At 37.8% G+C, this 13,822-nt stretch overlaps 1 protein-coding gene across 1 annotated transcript; it reads left to right on the forward strand.

The window, feature by feature from the left end:
* Nucleotides 1-3: 3 nt before the first annotated feature.
* LOC140949999 (conserved oligomeric Golgi complex subunit 3-like) lies at nucleotides 4-13,809 on the forward strand. Its single transcript, XM_073399154.1, has 25 exons — nucleotides 4-213; nucleotides 302-424; nucleotides 876-937; nucleotides 1,561-1,726; nucleotides 2,328-2,402; nucleotides 2,539-2,631; nucleotides 3,080-3,208; nucleotides 3,547-3,621; nucleotides 4,028-4,071; nucleotides 4,442-4,568; nucleotides 5,307-5,398; nucleotides 5,546-5,651; nucleotides 6,190-6,223; nucleotides 6,449-6,528; nucleotides 6,825-6,902; nucleotides 7,468-7,528; nucleotides 7,722-7,816; nucleotides 8,013-8,102; nucleotides 9,192-9,395; nucleotides 9,747-9,788; nucleotides 10,306-10,398; nucleotides 10,953-11,034; nucleotides 11,127-11,254; nucleotides 12,589-12,687; nucleotides 13,247-13,809. Exons 1-25 carry the CDS (start codon nucleotides 49-51, stop codon nucleotides 13,271-13,273), a joined length of 2,370 nt encoding a protein of 789 aa, XP_073255255.1. The 5' UTR covers nucleotides 4-48; the 3' UTR covers nucleotides 13,274-13,809.
* The last annotated feature ends 13 nt before the right edge of the window (nucleotides 13,810-13,822 follow it).

Consider the following 13,822-nt stretch of genomic DNA (forward strand, 5'->3'; position numbering starts at 1 on the left):
AAATAATCAAAATAAAACCCACAATGCATTTTCATCCAAAGTGCCAACATGGCGGTCTCTGTAGGACTTTCGTCTTCCTACACCGCTGAAGTTAGAGAAAAATTGAGCTTGTGGGACGTGAAGGATTCTCCTCTAGCGCCTTTAACAGATAAACAGAGAAACAGTGTACTTGAACTGACCACTGTGGCAGGAGATCGCCCTCTTTTAGACGAGGTTAACCTAGAACCAAAACATGTTGCTCAACAGCTGTTCTCGAAATTAAAGACAAAAGCACTGAAATGATGTCTCTAATTGTCTCTAGCTACCTGATGATGACTGTATTAATCTGCCTCCAAAGAGGATCCTAAGTGATTCCAGTAAAGAGACTGCTATGGATATGTCTCGAGTGGATTTGGGATCAGAAAAAATAGAGAATGCCCAGCAGGTAGCTATGATTTCTCAGATTTCAGAAAAGGCTGCAATCAAATCCAGTAAGAGATCATGTATTTTCTTTCTTGTCCAGACTTTATAAAACTGTGGACTTGAGCCTGCCAGAGGCTGTCTGTTTAGAGAGGACAACAGCACAAAAGTTGCTGGCATTAATGATCTTTTATGTTGTGGTATATTGTTCACAATTTTTCCCAGATGTCGTTTCAAAAATGTATTACTGCATCATGATTAAAAAAGTAATGACTGTACTCCGCCAAGAAGGCCAGAAAGAAAAGGTGGCCTACTTCACCCCACACATACAGTATGTAACAGTGTGTGAACACACCCATATAATTTGATTTATATTTATATCTTTGGGTGTTAAGTGTTGACGTAAGTAACAACTAGTAATTTGTATGTTTAGTGTTGACATAACAGATATAATGGTGTTTTGTCCATATACTTAGTTTTTTACTTGGTTTGCAAATGTGGAAGCTCAGATGGAAGAGGAGCAAGAATTGTCATATAGGTAATGTACAAAAATTGGTTTCTAAATAAAACAAGTCACGTGGAACAAATTTAATAGTACTTTGGGTATCAATAGACATCCTGGTGGTTTTCTATTTACAAAGGGGTTCTGGGAAGTCCACTTGGAAACCAAACATAATTTTTTGGGTTGCTCCAGTGGAAAAGTTTCCAGAAGCAACTGAATGTCTGAAAAAGTAGTCTTTTTTTTGAAAAATGTTCCAAATTGACCAAAGGTAACTCTCAACTGTGCAGCAGATGTCAAGTTATTAATTTTCAGGGTGCAAAGAAAATCATTTTTACAGCTTGCCATTCGGGCAAGCTGAATCTAGCATTTACTAGCCCAGACATCATTTCAACTAGCCCCAAAAGCTTTTTGAGGAGCAGAATTGATTTCACAGTTCTTGCTATTCGAATTCCTCAAAACACATCACTTGCCCGTTGGGCAAGTTAAAAACAGAATTCACTAGCCCGATAGCAAAATCCACTACCCCCGGGCTATTGGATAGTACTTTCTTTGCACGCTGATTTTTATCACTCAGTTAAATTCAATCATTCCTTTTGTCCATAATCTTTGAAAGCGTAGTTACCAGTTTGTAAAATTATTATTTTGGTTCATTTCGTCAGAGCTTATGCTGCGCAGCTGAGTTCATATCGCTCACACTGTGACAGTATTCTCAATGAAGTGGAATCTGCCCTGCGTCATCTGCAGGATTTACAGCAGAAACACTTGCTGGTGTCTACAAAAACAGGAGCCCTGCACGAAGCCTGTGAACAACTTCTCCAGGATCAGGTTGAGCACCAATAAAAATTTCACTGATAAATAAGTGGTTGGTTTTGATGTTGCTTAAGAAATTCTCTTAAGTTAACTAATAACCTTACTAAGCCAGAAGACTTTCCAACCTTTTGAGTATGAAAAATTGGGATATTTTTCAATCACTAATGAATCTCGCGAGGTGCTGAAGGCATAAGCTGCTAGGAGGGTGTGGGGGCATGCTCCCCTACAAATTTTGAACTCTTGATGCTCTGAAATACCATGTCTAGTGTTCTAAGGGGACAATTCCTGTCTAAAATGTTCACTATTGATTTCATTTTCATGCTTATTTATGTTTACATGGCTTCACATACAAGTACTCGATCTTATTTTATATTTCATGCGGCTTTTTTAAGTTTTCTGGATATAAGTAAGTCAGTATACTCTATTAGGTGTTCTTGTATAAGTTAGTAAAAATTCATTTGAAAATATCAGAGACTTCACAATCGGATATTGGTCAGGATTCAGATTTTCAAGCAAAATCAGGAGAATCCTGACAAGATCAGGAAGGTTGGACAACCTGCTATGCCAACCTTCATCAGGTCAGTATTTACAATATGTATGCCATGTTTAATTTCAGACAAAGTTGATGAACATGGCCGAAAGCATCAGTAATAAGTTGTCTTACTTTAATGCTTTGGATCATCTTAGGCATGTAAGTATGCCAGTCCAAGAAATTTATTTCTGTTATCAACAGTTTAGGGTGGTGAAGTTTGTTTGCTTGTATTTTTTGGTTTTGTTTTTGTAAATAGGAAGCTAATAATGACTTTCTTGTTTTATTTCTGAATTAGAAACTCAACTCTCCTACCTTCTCAGTTACAAGTGAGTCTTTTGTTCCCATGTTAGCAAGACTTGATGAGTGCATTTCATTCATATCAAGCAATGTAAGTATAACATTACCTTTTTCATCAGCCTGGGTAGCTGGTGGTTTTGTTTGTCAAACACACAAGCGAACTAAGTGATCAGTAAAGCTGAAGGAAATTGGGGCTTTGCACTTGCTACTGTGGGCTTGGTGCTCACCAACCCTCCAAGTTAAAGTTTTACTGGGTTGCCATTTGGCAACCAACTCTTTTGGTTTAGGGAGACCTTTTTACAAATCAAGTGGCCAGCTCCAAAATTTTAGGTGCCATTGCAACCAAAATGGTCGAAACTTGGAGGGTTGCTCACTAAACTTTTTTTGCGTGTGTGCAACAAAACAGCCAGCAATGCAGGCTACATTTTTATTAGAATTGTTTAAGAATATAAAGAGCTTGAATAATTGCATTGTTCTCTTATGTTTATACAAGTTTATTAAGTTAAATTTAATATATCACTGTTTTCTTACTGTTTCAGCAACAATACAAGGAGAGTTCCGTATATCTTGTCCGGTTCAAACAATGCTTGAACCAGGCTCTTAACCAAGTGAAATCACATGTAGTGAGCTTACTGAAAAATGCTACTGCTCAAGTCTTAGCAAACAAGGTAAGCTAGCCACCTTTTTTACAGTTCCTATTGTTGTAGACTTGTGTAGATATTCTAAGTGCTAACAGCGTGAGGCAGATTGTTGTGTTCACATACTGAAGATTTGGCAGAACTGAACAGTTTATGCAAAGAATGTGGTGAATTGTGCAAAGTGTTGAGATGATGATTTCAGGCATGTTTTTTGTATTGAAGCTACGCTACAGTGGTGTTTTAAAATGTTTTGAACCTTTTTTTATCATCATTCGGTACAGCTTCTTCACCGACACGTACTTGAAATTTTAACATTCCTTTATATTGCTAACTCGTCTGACAAATCACTGATTTGACTTTATTAGCAGGATGGTACAAACACATCAGAGAACTCCTTTGCATTATTTTATGGAAAATTTAGGACATGTGCTCCACGAGTAAAGGTACTCTTAATATGAATAAATTATCCTACATTAAATTTTTGGGGTTAATTTGCATTTGCTTAAATTTCATTTACCACTGCTACTATCATATTTTTTTTTCATTTCGACTTGTATTTCTGCAGTTCACATCATCTTCATTCCATATAAAAATGTACTTTGTAATAATCATTAAATGATTAAGAGGATTTTTTAACCATTATTTTTGCATCATTGTAATTATTTGTAAATACCGGTAGAAATGTAATGCATTATCATGAAAAGAACCGTGTTTTAAGAAGTACTAGTTACTTCCCAATAATTATGTCACTTTGTTTGACAGGAGCAAAACAGGATCTTGTTTTTGTTATATCCATTGTTAGTATACTATGTCTTGCAATTCTGATCTTGACTTTGGATCTCTGTTTAGAGTCTAATGGAGCAAATTGAGCAAAGAAGTCATTTGAGCTCTGAGTGAGTAATCATTCAAGTGAAAAATATCACAGAAATCTAATTGTAGCCCCACCTTGCTAAAATGGTGCTTTCCTTAAAAGAAAAAAAGAAAACAGAACCATGCCCCATGCCCCCTCCCCAGTAAACCTTCACCCTCAATTTTGTTTGTGTATTATTTTTTACTTTTTTATCATGGTGGTTTTTTCAAAGGTGCGTATTAAAGCAGATTTCATCGTTAAGTACCCTTTGTGACGTGCACTGTACACTCTGCCTCCTTTTATTTCCCCCTATTCTGTGCTTTTAAATAAAAAAAAAAATTTCTATTTATGGTTTCTTAATTTATCAGTCTTAACATGTACTCACTGAAATTATGTATCTTTGATTTTTCCAGATACAGTTCCCTACTTAGTGACTGCCAGCATTGTTATCTGTCTCAGCGCTCACAGCTGTTGATGCCTTGTGTTAGTGATGCAATCGACAAACTGGCAAAGCAGTATGAAAGGAACCCTTGTTCTTTAGTAAGTTTCTTTAATCCTTTCCTAAACATGACAAGATTAGCTCAGTTGCTAGAACACTTGACTGCAGTGCGGGCGGTCGCGGGTTTGATTCCCAGGGCCGGACCAATACTCAGGGTCTCAACATAACTGAGAAATGAAGGTACTACCTTCACCCTGCAAATGGCTGAACCTTTGCATGGCTTGGATGACCACTTAAAATGGTGGTCCTGTCTCCAGTAGGAGACATAAAAATGGTGTCCCCAGTATATTTCATTTTGTAATTTCGTCAGAAGTAAATAGTACTAATGAAAAAAACTGCCACAGAGGTTTTTTTCTGTGGACCGCAGAATTTTGTCCACAAACTTAGAAGCTCGAAAAACATTTCATGTGTCCATTATTAGCTGAAGCGAAAGTATTCTCATGTTAATGTAACATGCACATCAAGCCCAAAATATCCCAACCATCATGCTTTTAAAAGCTAGTCTATCTGCAAATTGACAATTTTTGTGGGCATGTTCTTTATTGACTGCAGTCTTTTACATGATTCAGTTAAGTTAAGTACAGTCAAACTGTGTTAACAGGGACACTGAGGGGGGCCCTAGAAAGTGTCTGCATTAAGTGGATTGATTTCAGAGAAAATGTTAGGCCTTTCTTTCACCAGGGACAAAGCAAACTGTCTGTGATACCAAAGAGTCCATATCAAGGGAGTGTCCATGAAGCGAGATTTGACTGTAGATGTATTGTTTCTATTGCCTTTAGGTTCGTGCTGGTTGCTCAGTGCTGATCCATGTTTGTCAAGATGAATATCAGCTGTATTACCATTTCTTCTCAAAACCAAGCACAGGTCTAGAGTAAGTACATTGAACTTGTTGTAGGTGCCCTGTGCACATGCTCACTTAGGCTTGTGTGTATGTGTAAATTGAGTCACTCATGGGATATCAAAATTATTGCATGACTAGTGATGCATCACTGATGACTGTTTTTCTGTTTCCTTTAAGCTCCTTATTGGAAATCCTCTGTAGTGTCCTGTACGACTCACTGCGACCTGTTATTATTCATATGAATCACATGGAAACCCTGACTGAACTTTGTTCAATATTGAAGGTGAGTTACAAAGGAGGCCATTCCTTCCTCCTGAAGAATTCACCATAAGTTTTGATGAGGCCCTGGTTGGATAATGCTTTCCATCAGATAAATCACTGTCCATGCAGTGGATTAGTATTTATTTAGGGAAACCAGTTTCACTATCCACTGAATCAAGATTTTCCAGTGGATAGGGTTATCCACCTTTTGAACAACTTGGGCCTGGCTGACATTTTAACCCTTTAAACCCTAAGATCAAAATCTGAATTCTCATTTGTTGCCTCTATTCATTTCCCACAGAAGTAGTGGGGAGAAGTTGATAAAATATCAAGCAAATTTATCTTGTTTGATCGTGTCCATAATTCTCATGATCACTGTGTTTTATAAAGCAGTGATATCACAACGAGAAAGTTGATGCTGATCACTCTTAGGGCTTAAAGGTTTAACTGTAACTGGCACTTTACTAAGCTGACCCAGAGGAGAAGATGAATTTATTATTACTCTTTTGTCAAGTTTCAGGAAATAAATTGAGTTAGGTTTCATTTCTCTTTCTTTGCAGGTTGAGATGATTGAAGATCATGTACAGCAAAAAGGTATGAAGCCTAACTCTCCTGAGACAACATAAAAACATTACAGTTCCACACATGAAAATGAAGGAATAGATTTTAGCCTGAACACTTATCACTAATATTTTATAAGAAAAAAGTTTCATTGTTTGAAAATATTCCCATTAATCCCTTCAAGCATTTAAAACTTATCTTGACTAAGCATCTAATTGCACAAAAAATCACTTGACTGTGAGTGTCATTCCACTTCAGGTGAAGAGTTGGCTGCTTTTGAAGTTGTAGTTCTTCAGATGTTAGAAGATGTTCAAGAAAGACTGGTTTATAGAGCACAGGTAATTCTTGTAAGAGCCATGAAAGTTTGCACATCAACAGTAGAAGATCAACAATATAACATAGATGACATGACATGACACATGGTGTAACATGGCATGACATGACTTGATATGGTGTGACACATGGTGTGACATGGTACGACGTGGGATGACATACATAAAATGACATGCATTGAGATCACGAGATGACAAAAGATATTTTTATCAAATCCCTCTGCTCGTAGCAAGCTCAACTTGGGAATAGATGAAAAGTGTTTGCAGACCATTGTCATCCCAAGGTTTGTTGATCTTTACAGGCATACATCGAGAGTGACATCCAGAAATATTCACCAGCTCCGGGAGATCTGGCATACCCAGAAAAACTGATCATAGGGGTAAGATGTTTAGGAAATGTCAGACTTTTTGCAGCACCAGTTAGTACATTCAATCTATTAAACAGCGCAGCCAACAACTCTTCAAAAAGTCACCTAGCATTAGGCCCTGATGTTCTTCAGTCATTTTCTTGGACTCGCTGTCAAGCTGAAATCTCTCTCAGAACAGACTCTTTGTGCCTATTACAGCAATGTCTTTTTTTCCAAGGATCTCAATGTTTCGCAAAATAAATTTAATTCAAATAGCAAGACAATACTTACAATAATATATTACCGGTACATAGGACAATGTGCATAAAAACTTTTCTTTAATTGTCCTTTTTATTATATTTTCTTTTGGTTTATATTGTATCTGCTCCTTTTAGTCATGAAATAATTTTATTTGTTGGAGAAAAGAGGTTTGCAATACATTAATTTATTTGTCTGTCAAAAAAAACAATATTTTATCATTATTTTGTTTAGCCATAACTCTGGTTTAACTGAAATACAAGTTTTATTAATCTCTAATTTGGTCAAATGGCCATTTCACATGGAATCAAGACATTAATATGTGTTTACTGTTTTGTAGTCCTCAAGTGACGCTGACAACGAGGAAAAATCAGCTGAAGGAGAAGAGAAGAAATCCAAAGGTAAGTAAAGGGTTTCAATTTTTGACAAACTTTTGTTTTGCTGTTGTTAGACAAGTTACTTGATTGTGAAACACCCCAGCCTGCAATGAAGATGTCTTAGTGTAACAGGGTCTGTCAAAATTTCTCTATTGCAACCATTTTTGACAAGGAAAAAAACGAAAACAAACAAACATGTGTTGTCTCTTTGCCACAGAATTGCCAGCTGCTCTAGTTGATCTGCAAGGAATGTGGTATCCAACTGTCCGACGTACTCTGGTTTGTCTCTCCAAACTTTACCGTTGTATCTCGGTAAGAGTGCCATGTTTTTAAAAATTTGTGTTATGACTTTTTTACAATTAAGCTTACTCTCCTTCAGTTCTTTGTTCACGATCCTCTGGCCTTCATTTTTTTCACACATCTTCCATGAGGGGACAACCCGTCTATCTTAAATGTGTTTACATTGTATGCTTATTGTTCACTTCAAAACCTTTTTGCCTTTATACAGAAAGAGACATTTGAAGGATTGTCTCAAGAAGCTCTATCATTTTGCATTCAGTCTCTCAAAACAGCCAGTGCACTTATCACCCAAAGAAAGGTAATGAGCAGTCCCAAGTGTGACCAACATCAATTTTCTCCTAACGACCTCATTACTTCATCTAGAGAAAGTTTATGAGATTTAATAAAATGATCACCAAAAGGAAAATGCTTTGATCTTTAAGCAAATTTATTCATCTAATTCTTGACGGAAATGTACAGAGATCAGTTTGGAGAATTTGCACATGGATATTCATATTGGGGTTTAAAGCAGGGTTGTCAATAAGAGCCGGGGGCCAGGGATTTTCCCCAACTATTAAGAAAGTGGCCCCAGGCTACTTTTATTGGAAAATAGAACAAAAATAGAACCAAAAGAAATCCCTAGCCGTTTGATTCCCCGCCTACTTGTTGTATTTACCCAGCAACTTGAAATCTTAGTGACAATCCTGGGTTTAAAGGGTTAATAATTTCATGTAACTATTAGCCTGCGTAGCAAGCGTTTCCGCGCAAGTTTGTCAAGAACGTCGGGACGAGAGCAAAAAAAAAAAAGGACCTTTTTTTTTTCGCTTCCGCTCTAACTTTCGCGCAATATCTCGACTGGAAACGCTTGCTACGCAGGCTATGTAACTATCCTTTGAGCTTACTCTCAACTCAGTAGGTAGGGTTCAGGGAATGAATCAAGTGTTGCTTTGTTTTTACTCCCATACCCACCCCTGGTCAAGAGCTTGCTCGAAGGCTACGCATAATTTGTCTGATATGCTATGATGGCACCAGTCTAATTAACTCCCAATATCAAAATATATATTCTCCTTTCTGTTCTCCACGTGTTTCTTATTGTAGTGCTTGAGAGAATTTAGTCAAATATTTTGTCATTTCATCAGTGCTGATCATTCCATTCATTCTCTTGACCTGTACATTTGATCAAGTGGCAGCGATATTGTTTAATAGGAAAATTTGATGCTGGTCACTATTGGTGCTTTAAGGGTGCTAAATGTTTTTTTGGAAGCAGTTTTGTGGGACCTTTTTAAACGGTTCCTTGAGTCTACTGCTTTTTCAGTTATTGAGTATCTCGTCTGATACTCCAGAATATTGAAGGGCCAACCCTTGCGTAGCCAGTCAAAGTCTTAACATTGTCTTCATTCAATTCTAGGATGCTATTAATGGCCACCTCTTTCTTATCAAACATCTACTGATCCTCAGAGAACAAATTGCACCTTTTGATGTTGATTTTGCTGTGAAGGAAATGTCGCTTGATTTTAGCAAGATGAGGACGGCAGCATATGGACTGTGGAGCCATAGCAACAGATTGTTTGCTCTTAGTAGCAGTAATGCTATTTTGGAATTCTTGTTAGATGTAAGTACACTGTAGTGTAAGCACACTCAATTAAGTGTCTTCCAAGAGAATATTGTGACAGTGTGGTTTGTTGATTCAGGTTAAAAGAGCAAAATTAATTGAAGCCACCGTATGTTCATTATCAATATTGTCAATGACATAAAATTTTCATGTTTTGATCGAAGTCTGTCATTGGAAAGGCGGAAGATGGTTGGGTTTTTGAGTGCTTATCAAATGGATCGTGATTTATCCGGTTGGTAGCACTGTCCAACGTTTCAACAACCGTGGTCAGAAGGAAGCATTCTTTAAATATAGTGCGTGGAGATGGTCCCATTTCTTAAACTGGTCTAACTCACGGTATTTTGATTTCAGGGAGCACCACAGTTAACAGAAAACTACTTGGACTCAAAAAAGGTTATTAACCATAGATTACTGGTGTTATTAGCATGACTTCATTGTATGATCTGTATGTTGAGCATTCGCCACTTGCACATCTCCCATAATGCACCTTATTTGCCCCCCAAAATTTTGCATAAGCATTGTTTTCAATTTTTCTTGGGACGGCTGTAATGCCCAGGAGAAATGAAAAACAAGGGTTATGCAAAATTTTAAAGGTCAAATAAGGTGCATTATGGGAGATGTGCAAGTGGCGAATACAATGAATTTGTGAAGGCAACATGGCTCAGCGGTTAGGGCGCTGGACCTGCAGTTTGGAGGCTTAGAGTTCAAGTCCCTTCCTGACTGCTAGCTGGTTTTATTCTCTGTAGTCCCAAGTTCAAATCATCGTGCGTTAAAATTTCGTATTAGAAAAACATCAACTTTGCACTCGCATTAATGGTTTTAAGAAGCAAAATACCCGCATCGTTAAGAATCCAGATATTATTTTTATTAAAACAAATCTTACTATTCACTTGCATTTTTTCATTTTAAGGAAGTGGATGTTGAACTTCGTGTTGTGTGTGAGCAGTTTATACAAAATGTGTCAGAATCACTCATTGCTCCTCTCTCCGCTTTCCTGGCTAAGGTAAATTAACGTGAATTTTGATACGTGTTTGCTGGTGAATTTGTCAGGAGCGGTTTGTCAGGAGTGTTATTTAATCAAAACTTAGCTGTTTTAAAACCTGACCAACTGCAACAGAAGTAGTAAGCTATTTAATCAATCGAAAGTGACAGTGGTTTATCTAACCAGTTCTGAGCGGGGGAACGAATTCACTCAGGTGAAAACTGCTCTAATGAAATAGATGTTTTCCTCTGTTTTCCTTCTCTGTTCACCTTTTTCGAGGACAGAAAGGTGATCATTCAACTAGTAAAACCTGCACGCCTCATCTTTACTCTTGGTGGTGAGAGGGGTGATGGTTCAAAGTGCTTACTTTTACTCCCCCACCCCTGCCCCATGAGTCAAAGACCTCCTTGTTAATTTCAGTTTCCAAAAAAGGAGCGTAAAGCAGCTAATCTGGTATTTAGTTATCAGGGCTCCTAGTTATTGGCTGTCAGAGGGCCCTGTTTTATTTATAGTCGGCAAGTTCAAACGCTCAGTTGAATTGCCACTGTATATTTCCTTTTCTCTCAATATAACAGGTAGCGGTGATAAAAAATCTTGCAGTGGAGGAAGGAAAAGATCCCAAAGCGTTCTTAAAACAACAGCCATTTGCAAAACCAGGTAAAAGAAAACGTTGCCTCACCCCGCTTACGGGGTGAGGGAATGTGGACCTTAAACTTTTGTTTATTTTGATCCTTTTTTCTTCGTTTCAGAGAATGTTCGTAAAGTTGTGAGTGAGACGTACATGTTGCTGAAGTCCAAACTCACTAGTACTTTACAGAGTATGGCGCTGTTTTTAGCCAATAAGGATACGGAGTACATACTGTTTAAACCTGTCAAGGTAACTAAGTTATCCTCTTACGATCCTTCCCGAAGACGTCCGAATACTGCCGAAGAATATCCTTCCAAAGCCACGAGAACTCCACATTTACCCTCGTCCAATTTTGGTCGTTTCTTGAATAACTGAATATGTCCGAAGAAAATCCGAAGACCTGTCTATTTTTAACTCTGTTGGCATTCAGTGGCGATAAACAGGGTAGCTTACTCGAGGCGCTTTATTGAAAGATGCCGGGTCAACGTAGGATAGGTGACAAGTAACAATATAAGTAAAATCCAACTAGTAGTCTATTATTAATGCTGCGTTCTGATTGGTTGAGCTACTACTAGGCTATATGTTATAGCCCACTAGTAGCGAAAATCGCCGGCTTTGAAAACCAAAACAGTGGCGGCTGAATCGCGTTTTGCTAGCTAAAGTTTTTTTTTTGACTCAGAGCCCATTCGGGCTCGAGGAATAAAGAGCGCGAAAACAGTATCGATTGTTTCGGTATACAGATTACTCTATTTAACTACACCCTCCTGGGTAAATCGGGCAGTTAGGGACAGTTATTTAAACGGAGTTTAGGCACCGTTTAATAAAACCTCGTTCTAAGTCATTTTCAATTTGTCGAACGCGTTTATGTAAAATCCATTTATCGTGAACAACTTCCTTAAAGCGTGTAAAGTAGAGTATGAAAGCCTTTATCTTCGTAAAATAATCCACTTAAGGAAGAGATCTGGAGGTCCAAAGATTTCGTAAGTTGCTGTCTAACACTTGAGTACATTGTATCCTTAGAGTTAGCCCCTGCCTCGCTTCAGTACTTTCTTTGCGGACTCTGTATAAGGCGGATACCGTAAAATTCCGAAAATAAGCCCCGGGGCTTATATTTTTCAAAAGCCCTTTTTGAGGGGCTTATTTTTGGAGGGGCTTATATACGGAGGGGCTTATGTAAGGAGGGAAATTTGAGTTTAAAAATCGACTGGGCTAGCCTTATTCTTCGTAGGAAATTTACCGTTTTTCTTTGTTTTACTTTGTATTTGAAAGCAATTTCCAAGTACAAGCCCCCGGGGGGCTTATATTTGGAGGGGCGATTTAACGGAGGGTTTTTTGCGTTACGAGTTTGGGGGGGCTTATATTTGAAGGGGCTTATACATGGAGGGGCTTATTTTCGAAATTTTACGGTACCTCTCTTATACAGACACTCAGTGCCGGTGCAAACTTTGCCCGTATTATTAAATAGAGAGCTGGCTATGCACCACTGGAATCATAAGGACACTGGAATGACTACGTTAAACAGATAAGCCGGACACTTTCTAAGAGAAACGAACATACTTGACAACTGGATTTCTGTTTTACAGGCCAAAGTTCAAGATTATTACAAACAGATGAATGATATGGTGATGGAAACATACTCAGTTGAAGATCAGCAAATAATCGGATGTCCATCTATTCAGCAAGTATGTTTTATAGCTGTTTGTGATAGTTACACTGTGAAGTTTTCTGGGAGGGGAAAGTGACGCTTTTTTCGTCCCAGATTCAACCAATATGGAGCTTTTAAGCAACGACAATGGCGACGCTAGCGAGAACGACAAAAAAGCAATAGGTTTAGATTAACAAAACAACAACTTCGCACGTGCATCATGCTTTTTTGTACATTTCTTTGCTGTTGTTGCACGAACACGACGTGAAACATCCTAGTTTTGCATTTTATAGAAGACGTTAAAACATGACGACAATTTTCTTTTCCTTTTTCTCAACTTAGATACAGTACTTTAGAATTAACTGCAGAAAAAAAAACCCAACAGTAAACAAATTTTATGAAATTGAACAAGAGTAGTAAAGTTTGAAACAGCGCGAATTCATTTTCCAAGTGACGTTTTCGCAGTCGTTGCCGTCACCTAAGTCAGAATTAGCCCCACTGCATTATGTGACAGCCAAGCGTATATGTACACTGCTGTAAGATATGGCTACTGTTAAAAAAAACCATGTGAACCAACTTACGTTTTTCTCTTTCAGGTTTCCCTTCTGTTGGCCGTGTCATGAACAAACACTCGAAGGAATTTACTGATAGGGTAACGAGTGTGCGGAGCCTGGAAGAAGTGTCAAAACATCGAGGGGGATTGGGGAGAGCGTGCTTTGGACGCTACCCGTCTAAGGAACTCTAAGGCTGGCATCCAGTTCTGTCGCTGAAGAAAATACAAGCGATATATCGGGAAAAAAATTCAACTTGTGGCGGAAAAGTTTCGAAAATGAATTTGAAAAAATGGGAACAAATACAGTAGAAACCAACTATTTTAAAAAGTAAGGATTATATTTATTTCGCTTAGTTTTGAACGTATATTCCAGGGTTGTGATGGAAGTTCATATTAGAGAAAACAGACGTTGTATTAATGATGTAGACCTTCAAAAATATTAAACTTAATATGATCTGATAAGGTTTAATGGCAATGTACAACGAAAATCACTGGATGTGCAGTATAAAAACAAGGTTAGTTTCTACGTACAGATGTACAAAACATTGTAGTCAATATTTTAAAAAAATGTGAATAAAGAACCATTCTTTGATGTCGTTATCCTCAAAATTCTGGATAT

The sequence above is a fragment of the Porites lutea genome, chromosome 10, assembly GCF_958299795.1.
Source record: "Porites lutea chromosome 10, jaPorLute2.1, whole genome shotgun sequence".
Taxonomy (NCBI): Eukaryota; Metazoa; Cnidaria; class Anthozoa; order Scleractinia; family Poritidae; genus Porites; species Porites lutea.